This window comes from Vombatus ursinus, unplaced genomic scaffold (genome assembly GCF_900497805.2).
Source record: "Vombatus ursinus unplaced genomic scaffold, bare-nosed wombat genome assembly UNPS02014798.1, whole genome shotgun sequence".
Lineage (NCBI taxonomy): Eukaryota > Metazoa > Chordata > Mammalia > Diprotodontia > Vombatidae > Vombatus > Vombatus ursinus.
Genome location: NW_020954576.1, coordinates 77,383,652 through 77,400,102, shown reverse-complemented (window position 1 = coordinate 77,400,102; position 16,451 = coordinate 77,383,652). Strand labels below are relative to the sequence as shown.

Here is a 16,451-nt window from a genome sequence, read left to right as displayed (position 1 = left end):
GAGGAACTTGCCTTTGAGGCAATAGCATGTATGAGGTAGCAGAGATGAGGAGAGAGTGCATCCTGTTCGTTGGACATGGCCAGCCTGTACAGAGGCAGAGAATGGAGAGATGAAAATCATGTATAACAAAGGCTACATGCAAGTAGGCTGGTTTGTCTGAAACATAGTGTGTAAAAAAGGAAAATGTTCTGTAAGTCTGGAAAGAAGACAAGTCGGATCGTGAAAGGCTTTAAATGCTGAACGGAGAAGTTTGTATTTCAGGAAGACCCTGAAGCTTTTTGAGCAGGGGAAGGACATAATCAGACATGTGCTTTAGCAATGCAAATTTGGCAGCTGTGTGGAGGATGTCTATTGGAGAGGGGAGAGGCAGGAGCTATTGGAATAGTCCTATAGGAGAGCTCTGAGGAAGGAAAGATCATTTTTCAAATCGATAGATAGATAAAGCATTTGTTAAGTGCTTACTTGCCAAGGAAATTCCAAATGGAGGTCAGGAAGAGTTGGACATGACTGAAATGGCGAACAGCAACAGAAATATTCCAGGCATTTTGTTAAGCCTGGGGATACAAATAAAACAAGCAAGACATTTCTTACCCTAATGGAGCTTCCATTTTAATAGGAAAAGGCAGATAAAGGGGAGCTGGAAGTAGGGGAGGAGAAGACACTTCTCCTGAAGAGGGAGGAGAGAAGATGGGAAGTGTCATGGAGACCTGGGATCTGGCAGGACAAAGGAAACCAAGACCCATCAAAGTGATGCTGGTGCCTTCCTATTGTTGATTATCCCCTACATTACATATTATATTATATCCCCTATTATCCAGTCTATTTCTTGTTTGTAAATAGTTGTTTACATGTTCCCCCCTCTAGGCAGTGAGCTCCTTGAGGGCAGGAACTGTCTTTTGCCTTTCTTGGTATCCCCAGAGCTTAGCACAGTGCCTGGGACATAGTAGGTGCTCAATAAATACTTATTGACTGGCCGGTTGTTGTTGGTTGTCCTTCATTTTTCAAGAGGACCAATGACATCACAGGGTGATGTCTTCGCTTACTCATTTGCCTGACTGATGCGACTTTGCTTTTGTCATTTGAGTTACGTTCAGGTAATTGGAGAATATGTAACTCTTTCATATCCTAATATAGGCTTTGTTTGTTTTTTCAACAGGAAAGAAAAGCTGCTTCGATGTTCTCAATGCAAAGTTGCCAGATATTGTGGCTCAGAATGTCAGGTATAGTTGAAAAATCTTGACTTCGCTTCATAGATAAGCAAAGCATTTTGGATACTTAATTCTTCCATTTTTTGTTTCCTGTGGCTTATGAATATCTCATCCTCCTTTCTACTACATTAAATTCTTTGAAACTTATTCTGGAACTCTTTAAAAGGTATTTAATTAATTTTCAACATGACCTTTCTGGTTAACTTTATGCTTAATCGCTTTATAATAAATGCAATTACTGTCTAATAAAATGCCTCTTCTTTTAATTTGATTAGAAAGTCTACTTCAGCGTGATTTATTCCTCTTACATCATTCTTCCTTTTTTATATACTCTTGCATCTCCTTGCTACCTGTAAGACCTTCCCTCCCCCCACTTCATTCTAAGTTATGTGAACTCTTCCCAGTGATTTTCCTATTATGTTGTCATGTCCTCTGAAAGAGTATTCTTCAAGGCTAGAGTCAGGCACTGGGGGATTTTAGTTCTGCATTTTCTCCTGTTAGCTCTGTGACCCTGGGCCATAGGATGAATAGAATTTTAGACCTGGAAGGGTCCTTAAAGATCATCAAAGACCTTCAGTTTTACTAATGAATCAACTTAAGGCCCAGAGAGGCTGAGCCAGGATTTTCTAGGTATTAGGTAGCAGAGTTCTGACTATAACTCATGTCATTTGACTTTGAATCCATATTTATTACAGCATATTGCTCATTCCATTCTACCACTCACGGATTCAGTCTCCTGATCTTTAAAATGAATTATTTTGGACTAGATGATCCCAAAGGTCCTTTCTACCCCCTATACACTGTGTGATCCATTGACCTTGGACTCCTTGCTGTTGTTCTCAAAAGACATCCTATCTCCAGATTCCGTAATTTTTCACTGGCTGTCCCCTGTGTCCAGAACTCCCCAACCCTTATCTCCACTTAATGACTTCTCTGGCTTTCCTCAAGTCTCAGACAAAGTTTCTCTCCTTGCATCAAACTTTTACCGATCCTCTTTAACCTTAGTGCCTTCTCTCTGAGATTATCTCCAATTATAAATTGGTCTGTATTTTGTTTGTTTCCACTATAGATTGTGAGCTCCCTGAGAGCAGGGACTGTTTTTTTGCCTTTCTTTATATTCTCAGAGCTTAAGTGTAGTATTTGATATATAGGAGTTTCATAAATGCCTTTTGACTTGACTGTCATTGAATGTTGCCTCCTTCAAAGTTCAGCTCAAGCACCACTTCCTACATGAATCTTTTCCTGATTCTCTCAGTTACCAATGTTTCCCTTTCAAATTACCTTGTATTTATTTGCCTTGAATGTATTTTATGTTGACTCATATGTGTACATTTTGTTTTCTCCAAAGAATGTAAATTCCATGAAGGCAGGGACTTTAAGAATTTTGTTTTTGTAGGTATAACTACTTGCATAGTTCCTGACACCTGATGTATTAGTAAATATTTATGGATTCATTCATTGGCCAGTAGAGTGAATGAAGAATGAATGAATTTGTAAAGCTGTACTTTATGACTTAATATTGCTATGGTTTGTCTGACATGATTTGTATAGATGATGCTGTGTTTTCTCCTCAAGTGCCTTACTCTTCTTTTCTCATTCTTTTGTGATAATCTGTAACTTGGTTTTCATTGTCCTTGTTGCTACTTATGGCCCTTGTAAGCTCTGAGGATACTTATTCCAATTCCCACTCTCATAGATGAGTCAGATCCCCAGAGCATGGTTATATCTTTCCCTCAAGTTTCTAAGGTGCCCTGGAGAGCTCCGGAGTAATTTTTAATACCTTTGACATATGTCCCTGCTGGTGTGCACACTAAGATTATCGTTTGAGAATCAATGAGTCAGCCAGCCTTAAATAGTTTTCAGGAAAGTATATTTACTAAGGTTGCCCCTTAAGAAAAGTTTGAATATATTATCCCCTCAGAGGTTTGTGACACACTCACTCAGAAGTGCATACACCATACAGGGAAAGGTGGTTTTCAAGCTTAGTACAAAAGGAGTGAATCATTGCTTCTGGTTTCTGGAAGTTCTTTTCTCTCATTTGTGGGGTGTTCATAAGTTTCCCTAAGGCATAATGTATTTTCTTTATTGCACTCCTTGTAATACCATAATGTGTCAAAGACACTGATGTGGAGTTGGGAAATTCAGCTTCCTCTGGACCCTTTGAAGCTTGAAAGGTCTTCTCTGGATAAAGGAGGGGAAGGAAGGAGAACTGGCCAAAGCCAAAGTATTTCCTTTCTGCCCCTTCTCCTCTTCCTCCTTCCATGGTTCCTCCTCAGGGATGTACTGGAAAGCCATACTTGCTCCAATTTCAGGAAATTAAATCCTCCAACTGATTGATAATTTATGGAAAACCATTGAGGTGTGGCCAAGTTTCCTCAGCCTGTGTGGGTATGATTGTTGTGCAACAGTATTCTAAATCAGAGCCTCTAATTTAGTCTAATTAGTCTAAGGCCCATGGATGACTGATTGTTTGAGACATCTCACCTCATTAAGGTATCAAGACTGAAATTGAGTGGGATAGTATTGATCTCAGCCTTACATAATAATGGCCATATATAGTAGCTCCTTCCCTCCCTTTTTGTTGGCTTTTCAGGTGCTGTGGGACTGGTTTTTCTTCTAGGACTTTTTTCTTCTCTGATTTTCTTTTAATTTTTTCTGCTAGGTGACTTTATCCTTCCTTTGTCTTCCAAGTTCTCTTCTCTATTTCTGTCTTCTCTTATCTAAATGGTAGTTTCCTTGGAAACCTCATTTGTTCCCAGAACCTTCTCTTTAACCCCTGTGAAGGAGGTCTTTTCCTTCACTAGAGGTCTTCAGACACAAGAAGAAGGTATTGGGTATAAGAGCTGATTTGTTTGTGGGCCTCAGTAAGAGGAGAAACAAGAAATAAAAACACCCCATCTACTCTATCTTTTTCCCATGGAAACACATAAAAAGTTAAAAATAACTGAAATATTTCCCTTATCTCATTTCTCATGTGTTTTGTTTTTAGATTATATACTTTGATAGAGCCGGAAAAATATTTTTTCTTGGGGTGATGGGGTGGAGCAAGAATTTTAAAAGTAGTACTATATCCATAGAAAGCACTCAAGAAATATAAGTCCATGTGAAATCTTACCTGTTTTGTTTGTGCCAAATTTAATTTGGTGATTAAAGTAATAATCACAGGTTAGGAAGAGCTACATATAACAAACACAGTATTACCATATCATTTGTATCACAAACCTTTTAGCCTTACTTCTGACAAATTTTGGCAACCACATAAATATCTCTTGCTGATAAGGTATTGCATCTGGAATTTTTTTGTGCCATTTTTGTGAAGAAGCCATCTTTATTATGTCACTTTCTTTCTGTAGAGCAATAAAGAAAAATGGCCATTATGTGATTAGAAAGAATGGAGGAAGCCAGGTAGGGTGGAGGGGTATGTCATTTTGATTCATTATAAGAGCACATGTGTGTACAACATATATTAGCTGTTTACTGTGGCATCCATAATAATGCCATGGTCAGATTTACTGTAGAAGATAATGGGAAAATAGCAAGTGAGATGAAAAATATTACCAGATGAAATAAGACTAGCTCGTGTGTGTGTATGTGTGCACGTGTGCGTGTGTGCGTACGCGCGTGCGTGTATGCTCGAGTGTGTATCTGTGTGAAGCATATATAGGAATCTGAGGTGGCCTGGAAGAATGCATTTAAATGGCTCTGTTTATCTCTACCTAAAGGTAAAGCATTAAACAGTGTAATTATTGAGGATATCTAAAAAGTCGCACAGGATTAAACTGACAAGCTGAGCTATGAATGGTAATGAACAGGAGGCGAAAGCACTTGGGGGGAAATTGATATAATAGTTGTGAGTTGGTAGCATAAAATGTGCACACCTTAGGGGGCCAGAGCTTTGGTTTGCTGGTTTGGTTTAGTATAGCGTTTATTGTAGGGAAGCCGGCTATGGGATTCTGGGTATATTTGAGGTCCTTGAGGGCAGGCTATTTGTAACACTGAGTCTCTCTGTGCCCCTCACCCACAGGGTCAGTTTTATGACCATTGCTTGATTTGTTTTTTCAAGGCTTGGTACAGCAGGGCTTAAATAGAGCAGGGTATCTTTGGATCTTGCAACCAGTATCCTTTTATTTCATTGGGAACATGATGAATAGATAGGGCTTAGTTACACCGGAGGGAAGAGAGAGGGGAGAAATCTTGAGTCTCTTCCTTTTGCCATTAAAGCATCCCAGCAACTCTCGTACATAGTACCACTGGCAGTTTCCCATGTAAGTGGCTGCCATATTCATTGAAAATTCATCCAAGGAACATTTGTTGAAAGGCTACTTTATCAAAGGCAGATTGAAGCTTCCAGTGGTAGCTTAGGGAGATTGTTTTATTTTCTTTTTTTCTGCATCATAAAGTGGAAGCTACTGAATTATAGGAAGTTGAAGGGACAGAGCTAACCTCTGCTGGGTTTTCTATATTCTCTAACACTCTGGAGCAAAGAGTTTTAGCCAAAGTGGCTTTATTTTTCCCTTCCTCATTTCCAGTCTCTTTAAAATGGAGATAATTCATCTGTGTGAAGTGAAGCTATAAACCAAATAGGTACCTGGTTTATAGGAGTCAATAGAATCCCTTTATGGTCTCACTGTGTGCCTCACAGGGGGTGATCATATCAGTCAGTTCAGAGATGGCCTAAAAGGAGTTCTCCAAACAAACAACCCCCCCAAAAAAATGAAAAGAAAGAAAGAGTTGATACTGGTGATAGTCAGCAAACCAATTTCAATCAAATTCAACGAGCTTTATTTCACCTCTGCTGGATTTCATTTGATTCATTAATGTGTGCACTTCTAATTGAGCTAATTGCTGAGCAAAATTAGCAGCTGGGCATTGCATCAAATTGTAGTTTACACACTTTTAAAAAGTACTGTATTAGCAGAGAGCAGCTCTATTTTATGTTGATAATTACAAACCTCTTTAGAAATGTGAATCATGTGCTTGGGTTTACATTTTATGCTTAGTTGTGGAATGACTTGATTCATTTTTGATGGGTAGAAAATTAATCCCACATTAGTAAGCACTTAACAGTGTGATTTAATAAGTCAGTTTCTAGAATACCATACCCCAAGCAGTAATAATGGAGGAAGCCACACTCTTTTGTTCATTTCACTAGAAGCTATACGCCTTGCTTCAGAATGATGTTTAATTGCACATGTGTTGAGAATCTTAAGAGAAGATTGGCTTGCATTTGATTTTGAAGACGATTCTAACTGGAAGAGAGTTTAAAGCAGGTGTGTGCTGGAGCCAGCTCTAACTAGCTTAAATTATTAAAATATGAGTGTTATTATACCTCAGAAATCATCAATCACTATAAATCAGGATTTGATTTGTTATTTTGTTGATTGAAAGTGTTAATAATTCAGATTAAATTAATTTAAGAGTATGTGTCCATGCATTTTTTTTTTTACCCCAGCCTGGTTGTTAAACATTTACCACCAACCTCTTTATTGCTGTATAAACATTGCTTGAGCTTAACAGTAGAGCAATCAATAGAAGGCTAAGGGAAATAAGTCAGCAGACTGGAGGCCTAGTGTCTACAGGTTAAAAATGATAATGATAATTGGCATTTATTTAGTTCTTAGAAGTTTGGATAATGGCTTATATCCATTATCTGATTTGAGTCTCACAGTATCCCTCATCTAAGGCTTGCAATTTATCATCCTAGTGCAGGGGTGGGGAACCTGTAGCCTCAAGACCACACGTGGCATTCTTGATCCTCTAATGCGGTCTTTTGACTGAGTCTAACTTTTACAGAACAAATCCTTTTATTAAGGGAATTTTTTCTGTGAAGTTTAGGTTCAGTCAAAGGACTGCACTTGAGGACCTAGAGGGTCACATGTGGCCTCGAGGTAGGAGGTTCCCCACCCCTGTCCTAGTGTTTAATGGTTGATGAAAACTCTCTGCATAAAGATGGAAATAGTAAAGCTATGTTCAGGTGTGCCTCCTGTATACTTATGTGAGGTGAGGTCATCTTCATTTGTGAGTCCTTGTTAGTTTGACTTTTTGATTCTTTGCTAGGTAATTAGGGGAAGGGGAGGAAGATGAGTGTTCAGATAGTGCCTGCTATGTGCCAGGTACTATGCTAAGTTCTTTGCAATGATTATCTCATTAGATCTTTACACCAATCCTGTGAGATAGGTGCTATTATTACTTCCATTTTACAGTTGAAGAAACTAAGGCAAATAGAGATTAAGTGATTTGCCCAGGGTCCCGTAGCTAGTAAGTATCTTAGGCAGAATTCGAACTCGGGTCTTCCTAACTCCAGGCCCAGCACTCTTGTCTACTGTGCTATATCCACTATAGTAAAATTAAAGAAAATTACTCAAGAGTTTCAAATTTGTTTTGGTTCTTCAGCTAGAATGTGTCTGTTAGGGTTGTTCTATGAAGAAATTATCAATCAACATGTATTTATTAAGCAGGTGCTCTATGCCAGGCACTGTGCTAGCTGCTGGGGATAGAAAGAAAGATATGATCTCTATTCTCAGGGAACTTACATTCTCATTTGTACAAGTTTATATCTATGTCTATATCTGTTTCTGTATCTATATCTCTATCTGTATATGTATACACATATATGTATCTATTTCTATATGTATATACACATATACATACACATATATGTGTATATATAATATATAAAACTTGTTATAGATATAACTTCTGTGCATGTGTGTATACATATATTATATGTATACACATGCATACACATAGTACAACATACGTACATATATGTACACACATATATTTACATACATACATGTAAATGTATATGCAGCTAGATGGTGCAATGAATAGAATACTGGCTCTGAAGTCAGAAATATTCACCTTCCTGAGTTCAAATCTGGCCTCAGATATTTACTAGCTATGTGACTCTGGGCAAGTCACTTAGCCCTGTTTACTTCAGTTTCCTCATCTGTAAAATGAGCTGGAGGAGGAAAGGCAAATCCAGTACTATTACCTAGAAAACTCCAAATGGCATCATGAAGAATTGGACGTGACTAAAATGACCGAACAGCAATAATTTCTCTCTCTCTCTCTCTATCCCTCTCCCCCTCCCCTTCCATCCCCCCTCCCTCTCTCTCCCTCCCTCTCCCCCTCCCTCTCTCCCTCTCTCTGCATATAACATACACACACACACACACACACACACACACAAATAAGCATCATAAATAGAAGCGAATAAATACAATTTAATAGAAAAGAATAAAATACAACTTAGTTTGAAGGGAAGGCATTAACAGTTTGATCTAGAAAAAAATTTTTTTGTAAGAATATGGTGCCTGAACTGCATTTTAAAAGAAGAGAAGGATGGTATGAGGCAGAGATTAGAAGAGAGTGCATTCCAGGCATGTGGAAGGCAAGTCCAAAGGTTCAGAGATAGGAAATAGAATGTCATGTAGAGGAAAAGAAAGAGAAGGCCAATTTGATTGCACTATGGAGTGAAGGAAGGAGAGTAATGCTCAATGAGGCTGGAAAGATAGATTGGGACCAGATTGTGTAGGGTTTTAAAAGCTAAACAGAGAAGTTTATATTTGATCCCAGGAGGCAAAAAGGAGCCATTTGAGTTGATTGAGTAGGGAAGCCACATGATCAGATTGGCACTTAAGGAAAATCACTTTGGCGGCAGGGTATAGAATGGATAGAATTGGTGAGAGATTTGAGGTGGGGAGACCAATTAGGATGCTCTTTTAGTAATGTAGGAAATAGATGATGAGGGTCTGGACTAAGGTGGTAGCTACTGGAGTAGAGAATAGGGATTGATGGTAAGAGATGTTGTGAGGATAGAACCAGCGAGATGAGGCCACTGATTGATATTTGAGGTGAGGGAGAGTAGGGAGTTTGAGGATAATGCCAAGGTTATAAATCTAGGAAGGATGGTGTTGCCTTTGACAGAGATAAGGAAGTTTGGATGAGGTAGTTTGGGGAGAAAGATAATGAATTCCGTTTTGAGCGTGTTAAATTTAGGATGTCTTCTAGGATATCTGTTTTTTATTGTTCATTTGGCTGGTGTTGTGGAACTGAAGCTCAAAGGAGAGACTGGGAATGAATATTTAGTTCTGAGTCATCTGACTAGAGGTGATAGTTGAATTCATGGAGGTCCATGAGATTACAAAGAGTGGGTTTATATATGGGAGACTGGGGCCTAGGGCAAAACTTTGGGAAATACTGTGAGTTGGGGGTGTGTTTTGTAGATGATGTGTTAGCAAGGAGTATGAGGAGTGGTCATGTAGTCATACAAGGAGAACCTGGAGAGAGACTTGATCTTAAATAAAGGGGCTGCATCAGTTTACTTCTTAAGTAACTTGACATTTTGTACTTTGGAAACAGTTTGTAGTCAGAGGGCCTGAGTTTGAATTCTGGATTTAACAAGGATTTGTATATCCTTGGGCATATCACTGAACTTCTCTTGGCCTCAGTTTCCTCAACTGTAAAATGAGAGGTTAGACTAGATTATTTCTAAGGTCCCTTCCAGCTCTGTGATTCTAGGATCTTATGATTCTGTAATTCTCTTCCTTGATAGATATCTTTCTCTTCTAGTTTTTGGCATGGAATGGTCCTTACCTATCTTATTCTTGCTGGTTTTTTTTTTTGTTTGTTTTTTTTTGGCATGGAATGGTCCTTCAATTGGCCAGGAGACGATGGTTGCTATTTTCTAAAGTGAAAATTTTACACTTGATGCTTACTAGCTGTGTGACCCTGAGCAAGTCACTTAATCCTAATTGCCTCACCTGCAGTTATATGTGACATCACCATTTGGACGATAAAAGATGGGACCGTTATTTTTCATCAGACGACCTTGTAGGACACGGACACATGCACACACACCCCCACACACCCCCACACACACCCACACCTACCCACCCACTCACCCACCCACCCACTCACCCAATCCTCTAGCACAGATTTCTTTTTCTCCAGCAAGGGCTGCATGCCTACTCACCCACTAGAAGCTTATCGCATAGGGAATTTCTCTTCTTCAGTTAGCACAGTAGGACATATCTCCTACTACATTTTGCAGAGAACTCATTAGTGAACACAATACATTATTTAAAGCTAATTTATCTGGCAATATCAGGTTATGCACTCACAGTTTGTTTGATCTTGGGTCTTTCTTGGGAAAGGATGCGGGTTAAAAGAATAGACTAAGTGTATTGTTTATGTTTCTTTTCTCATTAACTTTTCTTGACAAGCCCTCACTTATGCCCAAAAATACTTTCAGTTATCTTTTCTTGGCTCCTTGTCTCGTTTCCCTTCAGACTTTTCATAGTCTTCTCAAACCCATCTGCTATCTCCCTTAATCTCAGCAGATGAGCTTTTATTATTATGGCGACTCAATCAGTTTTCCTTTTTATTTCCAAAACTATCTGTATCTTTCCTTCTTTCAAGAAGTGCTTGTTAAAAGCATCTACAATGTTGTCAGTCATTGTCCTAGGAACTGGGTATTTAAAGATTAAAATAACTTCTGCCTTCAAGAACTTACATTCTTTTGGGGACAACAACATATGCATAGAAAATTAAGTATAAATCATATAAGTTAATTTACAGGAGGAGGGCACTAGCAGCTGGGGAAATCAGGATGGCTTCCTGTGGGAGATGTCACTTGGGCTGAGTTTTGAAGGAAACTGAAGATCCTGTGAGAAATAGATAAGAGAGGAATATGTTCCAGGCATAGAGGACAGACCATGCAAAGGAATGGAGATGGGAGATGCAATGTTTTAGAATGGGAATACAATCAGAGACCTTTAGCTGGATCAGTAATTACGTAAAAGGGAGTAATGTTCAGTAAGCCTGGTAAAATACACAACAGCCAGACTGCTTATAGCTTTAAAAACCAAATGGAAGAGTTTTATATCATCATAGAGGCAAGAGAAACTTGATCTGGAAAATGACTTGGTCAGACATATGTTTTAGTAATATTATTTAGGCAGCTGTAAGAAAGATGGTTTCTTCTTTGCCAAGGCTAGTTTCCCTACCTTTCCTCTTTTTCTTATCTCCTCCTATTTGTTCCATCAATTTTTTGCTCTTCTTTCGTCATTCTTGTCTTTCATAATGATGCCTTTGCCTCTGTCTAGAAACATGGATCTTTGAACTTCTCAGTGTGAGTACTCCTGCTAGTGGTCTAGTCTCTGAAAAGTCAGCCCCTTCAAGACCTAGCTCAAATGCCATCTTCTCTAGGAAACTTTTCCTGAACCCACTGATCAGCTGTGATACCCTAAGTGCTCTGAATCCCAAAACATTCTGTGTGTACCTCTCTTATGGTACTCTATAATACAATTTTGTAGTGTAGTTACATGTGTGCTGTCTCCTGGAATATCAATTTCTGGAGAGTAGGCTCCCTGTTTTGCTCATCCTCCAGCCCTGACAGTGTGTAGCTGTGTCTTGCATGTCGTATGTCTTTAATATTTTTTAAAGGAATTGATGGAACAGTGTTCCTTGTTGTGCATTTATTATACTGATGTCCTTTATTTTGCATTATTGTTGAAAATTGTCATCAGAAAGATGTTATATATTGCAAAGGGATACTTTGATATGTTAGTGATTCATCAACTTTTCTTTTGTGGATATACTCTCTCCTGGCACGGGTTATATCCTATCCATGCCTTCTCATCTTGTGATGTCCATAAGTCATACATAACAGAATCTACCCAACCTACAAGAGTTCTTCCTCTCGGGAAGGCCTTTTGTGTCAGTGATTCCTTTGACATTCCGGTTAGTTAGTCAAGAAGCATATATTGAACCGCTTCTATTTTCTAGACACTATGCTAAGCACTGAGGGCTACAGAAAAGGGCAAAAGATCATCTTTGCTCCTAAGGAGCTCACAGTCTAAAGGGGGAGACAACATGCAAGCATCTGTGTAAAAACACGATGAATACAGACTAAATTGGAGATAGTCAACAGAGAAGAGGCACTAGCATTCAGGGAGATTTCTTGTAGAAGGTAGGATTTTGTCTGGGACCTGAAGGAATCCAAGAGGCAGAGATATTATGGGCCCTTACTCAGAATAATGTTTTGTTGCCTTCATTTTTAATTGAAGGTAGGTTAAATTCCAGCTCGAGATTAGTAAAAATAAAGATGTAATTTTTTTTCTCATCCAAAGTCATGGTCCCACTGAAATCTGTCCATGGAGCCTTGGAGGTCTGTGAATCTCAGGTGAACAACACCTGCTTGGGGTCTTCTCCTAATATTTTATGGATGACGTGGATACCAGTGTAGCACATCTGTTATCCTTTGCTCTTATTTTGTGATGAGCTAAACTCTTTTTCTGATCAAACATGGTCTAAATTGTGTTTTTTAGAGTAAAGATATATTTCCATTATGCTTTGGGTTACCTGCCATTGTGATTCTTCAGAGATGGTGGTATTGCCTGATTTGCAGTCCTATAGCATCCTCTCTGTGCTCTAGATTGTCATCCCTCTGCCCATGGTTATTTTCTCTTGGAACTAAGAAATGAATTTGTTGCTGTCTTTGGCAGACTCCAGCATGGTAGTAGCCAGATAATTGATTACTTACACACAGAAAAAGAGTCAGACTAGCTGAAAGAAGCCAGAGATTATGGTCTATATAACCTTTGCAGATAAGGTCTCTAACTTCCCTCACCATAGTATCTCCACAGAAATTCCTAGTGTTTTGCACGCTAAAAATAAAAAAAAAAGAAATTAAGAACAGCATAAAAATGCCAACCAAATTCTATTATTTAGAACTGTCCAGTTTATAATATTAAGGAGAGCTCACATTTTCCCATATGTTTCAGGTTTGCAAAATGCTTTATCCACATTTTACCATTAGATTGCCACAACAATCCTGTGGGCTAAACACTCTTGCTATTATTATTTTCATTTTCCAGGAGAGACTTACAGAGGTTAAGTGGCTTGCCAGTTGTCACACACCTTCAGCAGAGCTAGTTCCCATTTTTCATGGATCTATTCTAATTAACTCAGTTTTGAGCTTCCAATTGGCTAGTTCATCTCAGCACTTCTACAACGTCAAAGCAGCTTCCTTACCCTCTACACTTGTACTGGAAATGTATTCCGACTTTATGGTCCCTTCCTCTGATTATCTGGTTCCTTCTAGAACCTCCATTTTAAGGAAAATACCCAGGTTATCCATATCTTCATCCCTTTCTGGGGTCTACTCCTGATTTCTCAGACTTTTTCTACCATTCCCTTCCACTCCTCTCAAACTCCCCCCCCCCAAAAAAAAACGAAAAACAAAAACCATTCTCCTCTCCCTCCCAACTGTCAGCTTCTGCTTTTCAGAATGCCTGGACCAATTCACAATAGTGCATTAGTATACCTGTTTTCCCACAGCCTCTCCAGCATTTGTGATTTTCCCTTTTTGTCAATTTTACTGATCTGATGGATGTGAGGTGGTACTTCAGAGTTTCAGCAAGCATTTATTAAGAACTTACTATGACTCAGACATTGTGCCAAGTACCGGGAATGCACATAAAAGCAGAAAGAATGACAGTCTCTGCTTTAAAGGAGCTTATATTTGAATGGGAAAGATAAAAGGAAGCTGAATAAGTAGATTTAAAAATCACTGACATAGAGCTGATAATTGAATTCATGTTGAAATCACCAAGGGGACTGATATAGAGGGAGAACAGGGGCTAAGGCATAGCTCTGTGGGATGCCCAATCAGACCTTTATCAGATAAACTTGTTGCAGTGATTCCCCCCCTCCCCGCATATTCTATCACTCTATGCTTTTCTCTCTAGTTACAATGCTTTTGGGCAGTTTTCCTGTATTCTTTCTTGAAATAATATTGTATTCAGCCTTTTATTTTTTTGTTTCATTGTGATTTTCTCGGAGCCAGTGGTTTTTTGAGTGCTTTGCTAAGCTCTATCTTCAAGATAAGTGGCTTTGGTTTATAATTACCTCATGTATTCTCCTAATTTTTGTTGTCTTTTGACTTCGCTTTTATGTATTTTTGAGTTCTGTCTCTTCCATTTCCTGTTTCCAAGGCACCCACTGGTTTATTCAATTTTCCTCACTACAGTTCTAAATAATTGATTCTATATTCAAACTTTTCTCTGAGAGCTCTAATTTTTCTCCTTATGGTGAAAATGAATGGTAGGATTGTGGAATGCCATTCACTTTTCTGGAGTTATAGATGCTAAAGTCTTATTTATTCCCTTCTTTTATGGCTGTCTTCTTACATTCTTTGATCTCTTAGTATTTCTTCATTGTATTAATATCTGTTTTTTCCTTACTCTTTTCTACATCTTCTGTGGGTTTTCATTTTGATGAATTTTTGGCCCATTTCTTACTGTTTGGAGGTGATTAACAGGATCTGGGCTTAGCAACTGTGTCTCTCTCAGCTACTTTTCAGGAAGCCCCTCAAAATGATTTTCTACATTAGACCACATCTTTCCAATTATAGTTTATGAGGCAACAAGGTGGTGCAGTGGATGTTATGCTAAAAACCCGAGTTCAAATCCTGCCTCAGATACTTAGCTGGGTGACCCTAGGCAAATAACTTAATCTCTCTCAGCCTCAGTTTCCTCATATGTCAAATATGGATAACAATATCACCTGCCTTGAAAGATTGTTCAGGTTCAAACATGAAAGAACTTTGTAAACTTTAAAGTATTATATAAATGCTTGATAATTTTACAGTTATGATTGCCTCAAAGGTACATACAATTAGATATGAGATCCTATTCTTTTGTTTGTTTTTCGTCTTTTACAAAGAGGCATTTGACATAGAGCAGAACACAGCTTTACAAGCTCTCAGACAAGAAGTCTCTTATGCATTGTTAAGGTCATGTAAGATTTCTTGATAAATATGACCATGGAGCTAATGCTGTTCAGTGATTTACTGATTAATAATAGAAACAAGAGAGAACAGAATGAAAAATGGGGCTGCATAGTAATAGAATTTAGCTAGGATGTTTATAATACATAAAAAGGCCTAATACAAGACAGGGCTACGTAGGTAGATAGGTGCTAGGTGGGTAGATAGGGGCTAGGTGGGTAGATAGGGGCTAGGTAGGTAGATAAGGGTTAGGTAGGTAGATAGGGGCTAGGTAGGTAGATAGGGGCTAGATTTTGGAGAGTCTTGAATTAGGAGGAATCTACACTTTGTGTGATCTTGGAAGACAGAGTTTGTTTTCTGTGTCTTGTACATAGTAGGTACTTAATAAATGTATTCACATTTTAATGGATGCGTTGAATTAAATTGGACTACTGAATGGTTATCAGTAGAGGAGTGAGTGACAGGAAAGGATGAGAATATTTGATTGGAGATAGGACATGAGCCAAAAATAAACAGGAGGCTTTTGTAATAGTCTAGAGACGGTACTGTGCTCTGTGAGCAAAGCAGAATTGAAGTAGCTCAAAAGAAGTGCGAGATGTGCACATTTAGAGAATCCAAACCAAATGTTCACATGGACTATTTGTGCCTGACCTGTGGTAGAACATTCCGAGCTCGTATTGGTCTGATCAGCCATAGTTGGATTCATTGTAACTTGACTCTAACATAGTGATGTCATTTGGGTCCTCTTCAAGAATGAAGAACAACAACCAGCCAACCAGGTGAGAAGACATAGGCAACTAACAAATCATGGGGGAGGAAAGGAAAGGACTGTTAGGAGAAATATTCATTAGCTAGTATACGTGTGTGTGTGTGTGTGTGTGTGTGTGTGTGTGTGTATAAAGTTATTTTACTTCAATAAAAATGGAAGCTCCTTGAGGTTAGGTACTGTTTTTTCCCGCATTGTATCCTCAACGGAATGAAGTGTCTGACATATTGTAAGTGCTTAATAAATGTTTGTTTGCTGATTGCCAGACAGAAATAACCAAACTTTTGTCAGCTAATTAGATGTGTAGGCTGAGAGAACAAAGAAGATAGAAAAATTACTCCAGGGTTATGGGCCTAAGAGATTGGGAGGATGGTAGTGCCACTACCAAAAGAGAGAGGTATTGGAGGAGGGGGACCACATTGGGGGGAAGACGTTGACTTCAGTTTTAGACATGTTGAATTTGAGTTGCTGATAAGACATCCAGGAGATAAATGGTTTTGGAGCTCAGAAAGTAGAAGCTTCTTATCTTTGTGGGTGTTTTAAATGGAGTTATATTTTTGTAAGACAGACAATATTTCTGATAAGTTTCTTTTAACAATGTTTTCATTCTGAACTTAACACGCACCAAATAAAATGGGCAATTCCATGTACATAGTAGAGCAACAACAATATTGGACGT

General features: G+C 38.6%; 1 protein-coding gene across 1 annotated transcript in view; it reads left to right on the top strand.

Moving 5' to 3' along the window:
• The window catches only part of LOC114049838 (histone-lysine N-methyltransferase SMYD3-like), a 1,050,735-nt gene that overhangs the window by 174,475 nt on the left and 859,809 nt on the right, over positions 1-16,451 (top strand). The window contains exon 2 of the mRNA XM_027871264.1: positions 1,157-1,220. Within this exon, the coding sequence (XP_027727065.1) occupies positions 1,157-1,220 (64 nt within the window). The remainder of the gene's footprint in view (positions 1-1,156; positions 1,221-16,451) is intronic.